Here is a 16,319-nt window from a genome sequence, read left to right as displayed (position 1 = left end):
TTACTCTAAATAGAAGCAAGAAAATCGCTCTGAATTGAGTTAAATACGGCGAAATAATCTTGCCTCTGCCCTCATCTGGTTTTTACAAACCAAAACATGATCGGTTTGTTGGTATTTTATAACAAATTCTAATACAAGACTACATACAGTATTATTGATACAGCGAAGTAAAGGATAACTTTTTAAAAGGGCAGAGGAAAAGATGCAAATTCACTATGTAGTTTATGAGGTGGTCTTGGCGCTTAGCTGAAGTCACCGATAACCATACAACAGTGCTATAAATCCTATTGAGTGTAAAACCCAGTTATGAATATATTTAACAATGCCGCTAACCGATAGCAACGGTAATCGTGGGCTGCCTGTATGCTATATCAGGAATACAGTAATGCATCAAATACCTAGAGTACTTATAATCTCCTGTCACTAGTTCTGATACATTCCTATCAAGTACCAAAAAATATTACTTCAAAAAGGAAATAATGGCCTCCCTGTCTTAACTTTTACACATTTAAAGGTGGTCAAGACAATTACACTGAACAAATTCTTCAAGAGATTAGATTAATATGGTTTGACAATACGAAACTTTGAAAAATTAACTTTAAAAAAATGTGGCACGGCAGCAGGCCATTCTATGTGTAGATACTTATACTTACTATTCACGATCATTTCCTAATTTAACAGCTATGTCTTCATACTCTTGTCTCGTATTTGCGACAAGTTCAGGAGTGCCTAAACAGTGCAACTGAGATGCTGCTACCCTGGAAGCTAGTGTTTCACCAGAGAGTGTAACCATGGGAGTACCAGCCCATAGTACATCCATTCCTGTAAATAGTAAAAATTATTTCTTATAGTCCTAAAAAGAGTAAATTAATGGTCAGAACACCAATACTAGACAGTTATTCATGTTTCACATTAATAGTCTCACAATGAAAACTGACCAGTTGTGTGTCCATTGCATAGAGGAGTATCGAGGCAGACGTCAGCCAACTGTCCACGACGTACATGTTCCTCCTTGGCAGCAACATTTGAAAAAATAATACGTCCAGCCCCAACACCTAACTGCTGTGCTTGTGCAAGTATATTAGCTTCTCCATGTGCTGGGAACCGCAGAAGCCAAACTATTGACTTTGGAACCCGTTTAAGAATCTGAAAAAAATTACTGCAATTACAACCTCCTCAGAATAAGTACAGAAATATGTATGTGGTTTTTAGAGCCAGATGTTACCTGAAAGGTGATCAAGTCTGATCAATGAAGAAAGAGGACAATGAAACAGTGCAAACAACATAAGGCTTGAAACCTGAATCACTGGTATAAACAGGAATAAGAGGTGAGAAAAACAATACCAAAAGGTAAAATTAGGCATGAAATGAAGTTGATACTACTGTAGTACAGTTTCTGGAAATACTCATGAATTATTCATTGTGTATAGCAATAAGGACTCCAAACACTAATTTTTTTATACAAGTACATAATATTAGTACATTTCTGAATTTTTTTTTGTAAAAATAAACTGTGGTACCTTTGCCCATTACGTGGCACGAGGAAGTGCAAAATGATACTTTTATAATAAAATAAGGTTTTGTACATGCTTACCCAGTAATTATATGATTAGAGCTATATAGTAATTACCGGGTAAGTATCATATACAAAAATGATATTTTCATTATAAAATAAGCTTTTGTATACACTTAACCAGTAATTATATAGCGCCAATCATATGATTACTGGGTAAGTCTCATATACAAAGTGCTAATTTCAGATAACTCTAGGCTTGAATATAAATTATGAAAAATTAAAATGATAATTCTACAACTACCACAGATACTTATATTCATTTGTTAAAAATGGCAAAACCTATAGTTGCGATAACTGATAACACTCCTGGAGAAGATTTAAAAATGAACTTACATTGCACCACATTTGTAAGGTTGAGGGGTCAATCTTGTAAAGTTGATTGAAATTGCAATAAATGACAGCATCATCTGGAAGGCCATACTGCTTGCGTGTAGTAATGAGAACATTCTGAGGGGGTTCTTCACCTGTTGCTGCCTTATTATTCATTTGAGTTGTGGCAAGACCATTTTGAACCAAAAGGCCATTCACTGTGGCTTGTACCTGGCCAGTCTGGATCATGGACTGAAAAGAAAAGGTCCCCATAAAATATACTACCAAGTACAACTATAAAAATTTAATTAACATTTTGTACAATTTTCTTATTAGCTTCCATTCTCAGAGTTTAACATAAAAGATAATTAAAATTATGCAACCAAAAGACATTTACGGTCTTAATTCAATTGGAGCAGATATTTAAAATTATGCAACCAAAAGATTTACTTTGTTAGGACCATCATAACTACATGTTCTTACTTCAATTGGAGCAGTAGTGGGAAGCTGTGCTACAGTTACAGCAACTTCAACAGATTCCTTTGTGGTGGTAGGCTGGACACGCTCCTTGATGGTCATCACTTCAGCACTTTCTATCACAGGACTCAAGTCGGTAGTATTAATAATGGCAACTGTATCTTTAATAGTATCATTATTAAGAATCTTGGGGTTATCCTAGAAAATAAAAAAAAATGCCATGTCATCAGTAATATACAAAGGTAATGAATGATTTTTTCAAATAATTTATTATATAAAAATTCTTAAAATATTATAAAATAAATACTCCCACACACACAACCTATTAGAAGACTGCTGGATATAGAACTTACGCTTGATTCGAGCAAGACACGCTCTTTGAGGTGAGGGAACATTTGTTTATGATCTCCAACAAAGAAAGTATCTGGCATGTAAGCCAGTTTTTCACTATACTGTGATGCCAGTTTGGTAGGGGAAGTTACACGATCCGTAATGAGGTAGTCCATGAATGGAGCTCCACTTGTTCCAGGATAACCTAACCACATTACCTGTAACAGTAAAACATTACATGATCAGTTTATGGTATGATTTCGAGAAGGCTTGTGAACTTTGGGATTCTTTCATTAGCTTTGAGTAATAATTATTTTGTATAAAATAAATTTACAAATGCTATGAGATCAATTTTGTTAAAATCAACTAGCTTATATATGAAATAAGGTTGGTTAATCTTCACAACCAACAAATTTAGCAAAAGAAACTACATTTTGTGATAATCGACCTGACCCTGTTTCATCTGATACTAAAGTAACAAGTTACCTGAATTGGTGCAGGATGAAGAGCAAATATCTCATTGCGAGCACCTTTAGTGTAACCATTCATGTTGACCAATATGTGGATTCCATCCTGATTGATACGGTCGGCAGCTTTACCATTGCAAGGAATCTGTGACAAATCTATGAAGTGTTCAGCTTCTCTTGCAATCTTACTCCTAGGGGGCACGGTAGGGGGTGAGGGGAGAAAAAATAAAAATGTTACCAGATAATATTAGCTCAGATACTTCTCCCTGCCCTACAATATTACAAATAAGGCTGAGCCTTGCAAGAAACTTCATTACTTTTAAAACCTGCATGGGCAGGCATCCAGCATAACTTAAAAAAATTTTTACCAGCTTCATACAATTTAATGATTTAATTTCCAAAGCAACATAACTTTATTAAAACAATCTTTGCACTTTCTTTTCAAAAACTTTCTAAAAACCTTTAAAAACCCATATTTAAGCCACTAAATAGAAAATGCAAGCGAAGTTAGTAAGTTGCCAAAAGCTTACGGAACATTTTCATTATACATCTACATTCAACAATTATATCAAAGTGTAAGATTCTTACCTAAATGTCGTACTATCATCAGGGCTCAAGGCATAACAAAAGATCTCGACCTTGGATTTATCATGCAGCCCCGGAATACTCTGCATCAAGTGGGAGGTGGGATGGTTTCCAAAGTCAGAGGACACATAACCCACTCTAATTCGCCCATCAGAGGTCAATTCTGATGGGTATTTATAAGGTTGCTTGTGAAGGACATTGATCTGCAAAAGCACATGAATTTCAACATGAATGAAAGAACCAATTACTTCTGGGATTCACTAACCATTAATAATTCCCAGTTGAGCCAGTTTTATGCATAAACAATCAAAATCTAACACTTCAATCAAATTTGCAAAGAGAAATTAAAGCGTTTATATTAGCACTTTCTCTAGTTTTACTGTAACTTCCTTCAGTTCTTACCTTTTCCATGCAAAGATTTGCATGCCTGTTAGCAATAGCCTTTCGATACTCATGTGAAAGGGGATACAGCATAGAATGATGAGGATGTACGGACGGTAGACGGTTACGCTCTAACTGTTCTCCCACAATGCTAACTAACTTCTTCATTCTTGCATCGTAATCTGTCCAATCACATACTATCTGAAGGCAATGGGCCAGGTTGCAGAAAGCATCAGGGAAATCTGGTTTCAATTTCAAGGCTGTACGGTAGGACTGAGAAAGAAGAAAAAACCATTGTAAGTGTTACCTTTTCACCTGCTTTTGCATGCCAATGAAATGCTGGACATAACTACAATTTCATTAGCTGTGACAATACAAATTCCAAACAAAGATAACAAGAAACAGGCAAAAACCAACCTGAATTGCTTCTGGAATGTTACCAGAATCCTTGTGGATAGAAGCTAGATTGGAGTGAGCATCAGCAAAAGCTGGGTTGATCTGAATGGCACGGGTATAACACTGCAATGCTCCTTGAATATCTTGCATTTCCTTAAGTGTGTTGCCCATGTTACTGTTGAAACGAAAAAGTGAACACATACAGAACAAAGTTCAATTGGATTTCTCAGTTATTTTTAAAACATAATTTGACTGCATACTAAATTCAAAGGGATTAAAATCCCGCCATTAAAATAACTATAAAGAAAATTTCATAAGCAAAAGTCCAACAACAATCAACATATGACCAAGTTGGAAATCAATTACCCACCCTTATATGCAAACACTCATTACTAATGTAAACAAAATATTTAGTTCAAAGAACTTTCATGTGCAACATAACAAAAATGGTGCACAACTCGTGCTTGACAAGCACTACCAACAACAATAATAAACCACCCTCTGCAAGTGTCACCCAGTGAAATAAAACATATACACATGAGAAAAACTATAAAAAAAAAAAAAAAAAAAAGAGGAGCAGTGTTGACAGAAACTAGGTTTGACACATGGAAACACCAGAGCTATTACTGACAAGCAGGAACAGACTAACAAAACATGTATATAGATATCAATGGCCTAGATAGCTTAAAGTCTAGAGAAAAATGCTGCAATCATACCAAACTGCCAATAAATCAATGGACATATCTCTCGTAACACTGCATCATTATTACTGACATACAGACTTATTCTGTCAATTTTATTATATCAATTAATCATATCTGAAGACAAGAATAATGGACAGGTCCTTTTCTTAATAAATAAGCAAAGAATGAAGGATCCATGTACTGGAACCTAACAACACTCTAAGTATTGTATGTATGACTAGCAGTGAAGAGTGAAACAAATGAGCACCCCTTCCTATTCAGCGTTCTTCCAAAGTTCAATACTTTGGGACCAATGGCTTTATGTGACTTCTGACCCATATCGAGAGAGAACTTCTATCACCGAAATACATCTAACACTTAATGGAATGCTTGAGAATCAAACTCACCCACCAAGGTGGCAAGTCAAGACCATACCGATCATACCATTGAGGTGCTTTAAGTAACGACTAAACAAGAAAGAAAAAATAAAATAAAAATCCTAATATTTTCTTACTCTTCATGTATGCTATACAGACCGCCCCCCCACCCCAACCCCCCAAAAAATTACTAAAATAAAATAAATAAATAAATAAATAATAAAATAAATTAAAAAAATAAACACCACAATCCCCAACCTCAAACCCATAACCAAAATAAAGCCAAATAACTTACAGTAATATCTCGTACACTTCGGGGTGAAGCCTGAAAACTAAAAACATTTTACCCACAGATCTTTTACAAAAAATGTTTAGACAAACCCAAATTTTACAAGTCAAGTTCTAGTTTTCCAATAATTCAGATATAAAATGGTAATTTAAAAATGATCCTTAGGAATAAAGTAATTATAGTCTGGCAAAATAATTACTGTAATGCCTCCCTTCCACTCAAGAACCTAACTCATATGCAAATTTTTGCAACTCAAAAATAACTTCTGGTGGAATTTACTCTATCATTCAGTTAAAAGTTCTCGAGAACTATTTTCTTTACATTTTCTGATAATATATATTACTCTCCTACACTTTTTCTCAATATTACTTGAAATTAATGATGAATAGTTTAAAATTATACAAGTAGTAGCAAAATGAATTGTGAACAGCCAGTTTTGAGTCTACCTCACCTGACTATACCCAATTATACTTTATGCACCTGACTGGAAGAATTCCACACTATATAACTGGAAAACAATACAAAACCTGCAGAACTCAAACTGGAAAAATTCCACCTCATTTACAAATTTTGAAAGCATTACTGAAGCAGCATAAAAACAAGAAGACAATTTCTGAAACAAGTACTACTAACCTAATTCTGTACTTTGGACATGAACACAAGTAGAGAAATCATGTTAACAGACCGTGAATCTAATGAAAAGGCACAGTTAAAGACAAGCTAGTAAAACATTTGTCAGACCTAGTTAAACAAACCTGGACTTAAATATTACATGCAATTAAGAATTATAAAAGGGTACAAATGACTTTAGGTGATAGTACTCAAATTGCAAGAAAGTCAAACACAGGCACCAATATGATACAACTAAAAATCTGCATATACCTGTAGGCATCCGCAAATGTGGGTTGGATCCTGATGGCTTCCTTGTAGTGCATAAGGGCTTCATTGAGTTTGCCTTGTTGCTGCAAAATGGAAGCAAGATTGGAGTGTGCAGCCGCAAACTCTGGGAATACTTCCAGGGCCTTGAGGTACAGTCTTGTAGCTTCTTCTGTGAAGCCCTGAAGAAAAAGTTGGTGTAAAAATAATGTTTTTACAAGAACACTGAGTGGGAGACTAGTCTGGAGGCTTAGGTTATTTGTTTGTAGTTAACTTATCAAGCCACCTACCTATCATTTAGTTCACCATAATCCTTATTAATTTCAAATACAGATATGCATCAGAAACACTCCATCTATGTTTATCTTTTAAGCAAATATTTATAAACACATTGAGACACTTTCCTTACCTGTTCTCTCTTAATGTTAGCCAAATTGTTGAGAGAATCAGCATGGGTTGGGCACAATGAAAGGGCAGTGTTGTAACACTCCTCAGCTTCAATAACCTGAAAGTGTGGTAATTAAAAAAATTGAGGCTGATTAGTTTCTAGTTGGAATTCCTAATGATAAATTTTCCTTCACTGACATCGCACTTTATAACACTGCCTAGCATGTGATAAAAATAAAAGCAAAAGGTATACCTGTCCTTTTTCCTTGAGGGCATTGGCAAGGTTACAGTAGGCATCTGGGAAGTTTGGCTGCAGCTCAATGGCCCGTCGGTAAGTGTCAATGGCAAGATCAATGAGCCTGGAAATTTCATTTGTTACAAAACCATAAAATATAACAATATGTATTGTACGTATATGTATATAAAACAAAACTGCTGTTCACGTTTTCTCCAAAACCTGACAACCATTATTTCATGAACACAAAATCAGCAAAGCACATACCCTTGCTCATAATAAACACATGCCAGGTTTCCGTGAACCACAGCATGGTTGGGAGATAAGTTGAGTGCACGGAGGTAAGCTGCAACGGCCCTAGAATTAGAATAAAAGATAATGGTATTATTGGTGTGACATAAGGTGTATTTACACACAAAAGAAAAAACTTGACATTCATATTTTCAACATACTGGCCTGGTTTCAACTAAGGGATTCCTCACAACCCCTTTACTTTTTAATGATGGACAGAGACAGGAAAATATGTATAATGTTTTGACAAGGAAATTGCTAGCAAAAAAATTGACAGAGGTCTTCTCTTATGACATTATGTATAAAAATACATATTTAACTACAAACAGGATAAGTAAGGATGGTAATTAGATTTCCAACATTACCACCAAAAAATATGAAAACTCCCGAAGATTGGTTGATGCTGACATTGGAATATTTTTTGCGAACAATAGGTCTGGAACTAAGTCATTAACATAAAGACCACCGAATGAAAAAACAAAGCTGAATCTCCTTTAATGAAATAAGAATAAAATTTTCAAAAGTACCTTTTTACTAAAAACTATGGCCATTATCTGAAGAACTACTGTCATCTACTAACATAATTAAATTGTGCAAGCTCATCACTAAAAGCAAATTAACAGAAAATACCCAAATACACCATGAAGTTGAAATATGAATTCTCTGATCATGCATGACCTATTTCCTAATACCTTGAAAAAGAGAGAGAGAGAGAGAGAGAGAAAAAAAAAAAAAGCCCTTGGGAAAAGGGGGGGGGATTATTTGGTGGAACCTTGGAGAAGAGGCAAGGGAGAAAAAGGGAGGAAAATATGAGGTTCATTGATGTCCTGCCCTGAGTGCATAAGTCTTTAAGCCAGAGCAAAAACCAAACTAGAAATACGAAACATGACACTATTTTTCGATTAAAATTTTTTTTTTTTTTTTTTATAAACTATCCCCAAGAGAATTTTTTGGATTCAACTGTTTAAGATATATAAAAGAACATTCTGTACAATAATAAAACACATTCACATGGACAACCCTACATCAACATATTCTGAACATTATGTACATTCCACATTCATCTTGCAGTGCTTTCTCTAATACTCAAACACAGAAAAAATTAAAATGAAATGCAACACACACAGTACAAATATTGTACACACAAATCTGCCAGTACTCAGCTTTTTTATGAAGCTTGCTAAACACCCTAGACAGCCATTTTTCTGAGAGAGTGTTAGCACATCTTCCTCCGGAGTGGCGATGTTGACAATGGTGTATACGATAACACACTGATAGTCCATCATAGTCTATACATCCTGTCCCACAGTTATAGGACAACATTATCTACACCAATGCTTTCAATGCTATATCGTTCTTTCTACACCCTTACATATCTCTTTTTCAAAATGCTCAGCCATACTGGAATGACACTTAGTCATCCTATCTACAGGACTTCAGTACTTTTATCTTGAACAGAATTTATTTTCTGGCTAAAAAAAAAGAATGACACCGAAATTGAGTGGAAAAATGTTATGTAAACAATACTGACAGCTACCATCGAAAGATGCCACTTTTCACTCATTTGAAATTTTCTAGCTGAACTCCTTTTAAACTTTAGAGGATTACCAGTCAAGAACGACACTGGAGTGGAAAGCCCAGAGTTTACCTTGACAAATACATGAAACATATATTTCACTCATAACCTCTCTCAACTTCAATCACAGACACAAAAGTCACAAAATAGTGCGCATTTCACTAGATGCATAAATAACGGTCCACTTAACGCAACAAGAACTCTAAAGTCCAAAGGCGTAAAACGACCATCACTCAACAACATCAGCAAGGGTTGTGGGCCCCCGGAGGAGGAGGAGGAGGAGGAGGAGGAAGGAGGAGGAAGGAGGAGGAGGAGGAGGAGGAGGCCCCCGGAGGAGGAGGAGGAGGAGGAGGAGGAAGTGAAAGTAACTAGATGTTTGGCGTTTGGGGGCAAACAAAAGAAAAGAGACTTACAGAATGGGTTAATAATAGAATGCCAATATATTTATCAATAACAAAAAAGATGTGAAGCTATGCTGAACACAAAAGAAAAGGATCAGAAAAACATGGTCTACAGACCATGAGAGAGAGGAAGGCAGATTTTCCACATTAAAGGTTCACAACACACTGATTTACCAGTTCACTCAACAACATGAGGGCACCAAAATGCCAAACTAGGTGTATATAAAAACTGCTCTACAAATAAGAAAAGAAAAAATCCACATCTTTCATGTATTAATCCCTACTTCAATGAAACTTAAGGAAAAACCAAACTCAATAATGAAAAGGACTAATATCAAAATATGTAGAGCAATGGAAAAGTCAGTTATAAAAAAAACTATCAATAAGTATAAACCACAGAGAAAAGGATAAAAGGAAAATGAATGTTGGATACTTCGGAGGAGCAAGGACGACAGAAAGATTCAAGCCACCAACAGAGAACTAATGAGGTGACTGGCTGAGTGGTGTCTACAAGGGAGCACTATGTAAAGGCATACTGGGGAGAGGGGAGAGTGAGAAGGGTACCAGGGTTAAGGGAGGAGGGAGCTTTGTTCAAATGTGTAAATATTTCAACAGGACTTGAAAGGTGGCTTCAAAATACATCTCAAAAGCACGCTGTGCTTTTTTTTTAAGAAAAACAAAAAAACAACATGGGTACTTCCAAAAAGTAGAATATGCAGACAAAGAAACCTTATACCTCGAGTTGAAGAGTCAAAAAATACAAAACTGTGAATCATACATAAGACTTAAAAGCTTATCTTGTTTTCCTTAGATACAAAATAAAATGTTCACCTTAATATACAAGCCAATTCAGGCCCACCTATATTCACCACATAAGTTGCAATGTACACAAATGGTTAAATACATTGTACAAATATAAAACCATTCATAAAGTTTTAATCTTAAAAGTATCAATTGCCAAGACCTGGCCAGTCACAAAAAAATAGGTAAATAATTTAAACATTTAATATAATAATAATAATAAAAAAAAAGCAAAGCAATTGTCAACATAAATACCTATATACTTGTCAAAATAAAAGTATCTGTAAAAAAATTCCTATTCTGATGATGATGTTAATAAGATTTAATATAATAAAAATAAGTTTAGAAATTAAAAATCTTAACATAATACATTGGTGAGGGCACTTCTTATACTATTAGTTTCATTTTTCAGTAGATGTACATTCTTCATATATATTTAATGAAACAAACATGCACATAAATTGGATAACTAGGTTTTGCTGCCAGATACAAGCAGCAATGGGTTTTAAATTTATAAATACACTGTCAATTACTGTACATTATGTATCATATGAAGTACAGTAGAGACTATAGAACCAAAAAAACTATGACTTACTATAGACTGTAAGACTATACAAAATGTGACGTACACTACATTTGCTAGAAATCTGTACTATGTATTTATACTGTACAAGACACAACCCTATTACAAAAAGGTATTACTCTACGTTTTACTGCTTTAAGTATTTCAAAGCATAAAAAGAAAAAACATTTTACTGTATACTGTACTCTCCTAATGGAACTTAATGACTTAAGTCTACTACTCCTACAGTAACTGATAAATTCAAAAGCAAAATCCTCTCCTCTGGGGTCAAAACCGTGCAAACTACATGCAGGAGCTGATTAACCTAACCAAAGATTAATATCTTTACAACAGTTCAGAGTGGTCTTCAAGAAGATTAAAGCGTGCCAAGGAAATTCACTGTCACATGTTCATGACTTTAGGAAAGATGGAAAAATTGAGAGCAAAAGCGACAACAGCTAGGTGGCGCAAAAACAGCAACAGAAGTAGAGGCAAATAAGTTTAAAAAATATGTAATAGAAAATTGTGATACTTTAAGTCCAATACAAAGAAGCAATCTTCTGAAAGATAAACTGATAATACTGTAATCATAAAACCAATCAAATACAATATTTCTTGGATAACATTATTAGTGGTATAAATATAATAATAATAATAATAATAATAATAATAATAATAATAATAATAATAATAATAATTAATAATAACAACAACAATAATAACACCTGGCAAAGGGGATGGCCATAAGAGAAATTTCTGCAGTTTAAATTCAATTTTTTTTTTTTTTTTTTTCAAATATAATTTTAGAAAAAGGCTTCATAAAACTGATAAAAAATACAGAACAGAAAAGATGTAAAGATGGAGGGAGCAGTTAAAGAGCAAGAGAGTATGAGGTATGTTTGTGTGGTAAGGTGGAGGGAGGTGTATTCACTAGGAAGAGGGGGTAGGAGAGAGAAGAGAAGGGAGGGTAGGGCGAGGCAGAGGGAGACGGCAGGGTAAAGGAAAGGGGAGCAGGACCAGAGGGTAGAGCCAAGGGGAACGCAGTTACCTGACTACCGTGAACTTTATTGATCTCTTACAAACCCACGTCCCTCCCTCAAACCCCCTACTTCCATCCCTCTCACTCTATTCATCTCTCCTCATACTTCTAAAGCTTTCCCATCCTTCCTCCTTCCCTCTTGTTCTCTCCCCATCCCTCTCCCCACTCTTATGCTCCTTTTTGCAACTGCTGAAAACAAAAGGAAAAAACACTGTCCTTGCAAGCTGAAATTCTTTGAAAATGGAAAAATCACCTTTGTTTTACTTTTCATTGTATTCGCGCTTCCTTCCTGCACCTTTATCTTCTTGAAGTGTTTAAAAAACAGAAAAATCTTATTTATACAAATTACGGACTCCAGACAGGGGTCAGTTTATTAAAAATCATTAAGACCAAAAAACCAAAAATAGCAATTCAAATACAATATGATCTTATTTAGACATTTTATTTTCCCAGTGCATTTTTGAGATGGGGGTCTGAATTTCCTCCAATTTTGTGGCATGAACTCTTGCTTTATCCTTTACATTTTCCTTTGTCAGACCTAGTGTGAGATAACAGAGGACATGGGGTTACTACTCCAACAACTTGTAATTGAACATTGAGAATGACAACGCCTTCCAGCAATTCTGCTTCGCACTACAGTGGAAGATGCTCGCTGCTCGTTTGAACAACGTGCTAACCACTTAATGCTTAGTTCACATGCTGTGATGGATCGTTGCAGACACAAACACTATCAATATGAATAACACATCATGGTTTAAGTTACATGTCTAAAAGACTCATGCCTCTACCAATTTTCTTTCTTAAAAGGATCTTCTCACATAGATCTACGTTCACTAATTTCTAATTGCTTGATAATATAAAGACTGTACTTTATTGCAATTTATACAGGATGAGATAAAATGTCTAAGTTTAAAAAACATTAAGACTGTGCTGATATTACAACCTACAAATAATGCAAAGAAAACTGAAAAAGGTTCAGTACCAGGGAAGAATTAATTCAATCTAAATTACAAAGTTAGTATAAATACATAACCACTTTACTTCCTGAATCTAATGAAGAATGAATCAAAATTCCATTTCCTTTTTAGAACAATGATCAACATGCTTTAAAGGCAATATATTATAAACATGCAATCCAGTCTGACATTTCTCAAACTAATCTGTGTGTGCTTATCATCTACCGTGTAAAATGCAAAAGGAATTCCTGGGCCATTTATCATACTAATGTCAGGAAAGGATGAAGGCCTTGGGATCAACCAAATGAAGCAAAGTTTAAGCCAGTGTGGAAAAAATGTTTTCCTTCTCCTAAGAGGGCATCATTCTATACCGCGCACGCTATATCCTGATAAACTTTCGTTTCTCTCATAATGCAAATCCTACACGAACCCCTCTTGACATTTACACCATCACTGCCTTTCAGTTTTACTTTCTACAACAAATTTGGTATGAATTACACAGTCTGGTCCCGAATTACGCGCGTTCGAATTGTGTGATTCCCCTTTTATGTGGTCGCTAGTTCTCAAAAGTAGATTTTCTGTATCTGCGAAGCTGTTTAAAGTCTGCGAGCCATGCTCCGCAAAATGTATCAAATCTATTGTCTCTTCATTTTTTTTTTTTTCCGGTATCATCACCATTGTCATACGTATTATTCAGATCTGCTAAGTGTATTCTGAATGATCGGTATCAACATCACCATCATCATAGGTATTATTCAGATCTGCGAAGTGTGTTCTGAATGATCGGTATCGTCATTGTCGCAGATCACCCATTAGCTAAAACAGAAGGCTCCATCTCACGCATTTATGACATCATAGCGTAGCGTGTAGGAATGATCGGTAATCCCATACAGATCTACGAAGTGTATTCTGATCATCCGCATCATGTATGCATCTGCCTATAAGTCGAAGAGGAAGACCTATTTTCTCGACACTAAAAAGCTTGCCCTTACGTTAAAGACGAAGGAAGGAGCAACTTCCATTTTGGCAGCAGTTGACAACTTGAAATCCATCATTGCTGAACATGAAGTAAGATTTTTTTTTGTCTTGGGTAACTTGTTTCGACTAACTTTAGGCATTTGAGCATTTATTTTTTTCTATTGTTGAAACAGATTTTGATGAAAATGATTAGTAAAAGTGATTAACCGAGAAGCAGATGTGGTTTGAAGGAAGGAGAGAGAGAGAGAGAGAGAGAGAGAGAGGAGAGAGAGAGGAGAGAGAGAGAGCGGGTGGGGGGGCGGGGGCATGAATGGATGCTTAACAGATGGCTGAGCAAATATTGTCAATTAATAATAATGAATCTTTTAACTCAAAAAAAGTAATTTGTCGAAAATTATTTTTTCCTATATACAAACCTAGGTTGTCTAACAAAAGGATATCCGCGGGAACGCGCCGCCGCTACCGCATACAAAGAGTTCAAACTTGAATCGCTGTACCTGGGTCTGGGGTACTGTGCGGGGTGAGCCCGGGCCAGCTTGGGTAGGTCCATTGTGATACCATTCTTTGAGCCGTTAGAATACTTAGTCTAAACAGACACACTCTTCAAAATGGGGGCCATAACTCAATGAGGGGTGGATGAGGAGGGCCATTAATCTGTTTTAGACAACCTAGGTTTGTATATAGGAAAAAAAAATAATTTTTCGACAAAAATTACTTTTGTTCCCGACTAAGTACAAACCGTCGGTTGTCTAACAAAAGGAGACTCGAACTGAGGATGGGAAGGTGAGTGACCTGAATGTACCCCTTTGAAGAGCCGCCAATAACTTCACATGACCTGATGTTAACCCAGACCCCCTACTCCTCATGACACTTTACACGGTAAGGATTCAATAGGGGAGAACCCAAGGGGCTCCGGCTGTTGTCCTAACCTATGGTACTAATACTCACTCAGGGAGAGCTGTTCCTGAAGGATTCTTAGCCATCATTCTTCTTCCTCCAAGGTAAAGTCAGTAGTGGCCAAGTCGTGTCATGGACAGTACAGTCATTACGTAGGATATTACCAGGAAAACTCACTCATACCCCTTACATTTCGGCCAGACCTTAGGCGGGAATTGCTGGGAGTGTGTGTGTGTGTATTTCCAAATTGAGGTACGCAGTGCAGGTGACCAACGCCTAGAGGATCTCTTGGGCTGCGACAATGGGGCCCAGAGAGAACACTTCTAGAGATTTGAACGTAACTTCTCGTAGGTAGAAGGAGGTGAAGGTGGTTTGACTCTTCCAGGTGCCTGCTCTCCAATACCTGACCCACTGAGAGGTTCTTCCTGAAGAGCATAGAGGAGCCTATGCCCCTACTTCGTGAGCCCTCACCTTTGGCATTGGTACTTCCTTGTTTTCGTAGGCCCTTCTTATAACCTGTCTGATCCAGAAGGAGATGGTATTCTTAGCCACCTCTTTTCGGATGCTTGCCCGTGGCCACGAACAGCCGTTTGATAGCCCCCGGGGGGGGGGGGGGGGGGGGTCTTGAACTGGTCTCGTCCTCTTGAGGTAGGCCTTCATGGCTCTGACCGGGCATAGAATCAGTTCCTCTTTGTCAAAGCCGGTAAAATCCCCCAAGGAAGGAATGGTAAAAGAGGAAAACATCTCCTCTGGCTTGTATGGGTCTTGAGTCTTGGCTACAAAGCCAGGGACAAACGAGAACCCCATCTCCCTCCAACGCCGGTGTGTGACACTTCGTAGGACAGCGCGTGTAGTTCGCTGACCCTCTTCGAAGATGCCAGGGGCTAAGAGGAAAAGGGTCTTCAAGGTGAGGTTCTTCAAGGAAGCTGAATGTAAGGGCTCATAGGGAGGACCTCTCAAGGATTCCAGGACTAAGGCTACATCCCAGTGGGGAGTCCGTAGCTCTCTCGGGGGACAGGTCTCCTAAAGTGCTTGAAGAGCAACAAAATTTTCCTGGAGATGCAGCGAGGTCATGCCTTTTCAACGCGAATACTTGATTTAAAGCCGCTCTATAAACCCCTCCACTGCCGATATGGATAGTCGTTTATCCTTCCTGAGGTGGTGGAAAAAAAAAAAACTCGCTAGTTGAGGGATGGTGGCCTCGTCGGGGTGGGGCAATGCTTTTATCTTGACACCAATCTTGAAAAAACCGTCGCCACTTTCCCCCCCCTATGGTACAATCTGCCTGAGGAAGGTTTCACAGGATTGGCCATGGCCTCAAGCTAACTGCCTGGAAAAAACCTCTATCGCGGAGGATTTTGATGACAGTCTGAACCCGTGTAAGCGGAGGGCCGACGGATTTGGGTGTAGGCATCCGTTGTTGGGTTTTGGGCGAGGAGATCTATTCTGT

General features: G+C 37.0%; 1 protein-coding gene across 4 annotated transcripts in view; it reads right to left on the bottom strand.

The window, feature by feature from the left end:
- The window catches only part of LOC135208646 (UDP-N-acetylglucosamine--peptide N-acetylglucosaminyltransferase 110 kDa subunit-like), an 81,345-nt gene that overhangs the window by 3,234 nt on the left and 61,792 nt on the right, over positions 1–16,319 (bottom strand). For all 4 annotated transcript variants that reach the window (XM_064241034.1, XM_064241035.1, XM_064241036.1 and 1 more), the window contains exons 7-19: positions 7,636–7,725; positions 7,387–7,492; positions 7,156–7,251; positions 6,753–6,928; positions 4,543–4,696; positions 4,147–4,398; positions 3,748–3,947; positions 3,179–3,350; positions 2,716–2,910; positions 2,369–2,560; positions 1,910–2,137; positions 939–1,146; positions 654–822 (exon numbers count right to left, since the gene is read on the bottom strand). In XM_064241034.1, coding sequence (XP_064097104.1) covers positions 654–822; positions 939–1,146; positions 1,910–2,137; positions 2,369–2,560; positions 2,716–2,910; positions 3,179–3,350; positions 3,748–3,947; positions 4,147–4,398; positions 4,543–4,696; positions 6,753–6,928; positions 7,156–7,251; positions 7,387–7,492; positions 7,636–7,725 — 2,238 coding nt within the window. The remainder of the gene's footprint in view (positions 1–653; positions 823–938; positions 1,147–1,909; positions 2,138–2,368; positions 2,561–2,715; positions 2,911–3,178; positions 3,351–3,747; positions 3,948–4,146; positions 4,399–4,542; positions 4,697–6,752; positions 6,929–7,155; positions 7,252–7,386; positions 7,493–7,635; positions 7,726–16,319) is intronic.

This window comes from Macrobrachium nipponense, chromosome 35 (genome assembly GCF_015104395.2).
Source record: "Macrobrachium nipponense isolate FS-2020 chromosome 35, ASM1510439v2, whole genome shotgun sequence".
Taxonomy (NCBI): domain Eukaryota; kingdom Metazoa; phylum Arthropoda; class Malacostraca; order Decapoda; family Palaemonidae; genus Macrobrachium; species Macrobrachium nipponense.
Note: the sequence above shows the minus strand (reverse complement) of the source record. Positions and strands in the feature narration are given on the sequence as shown.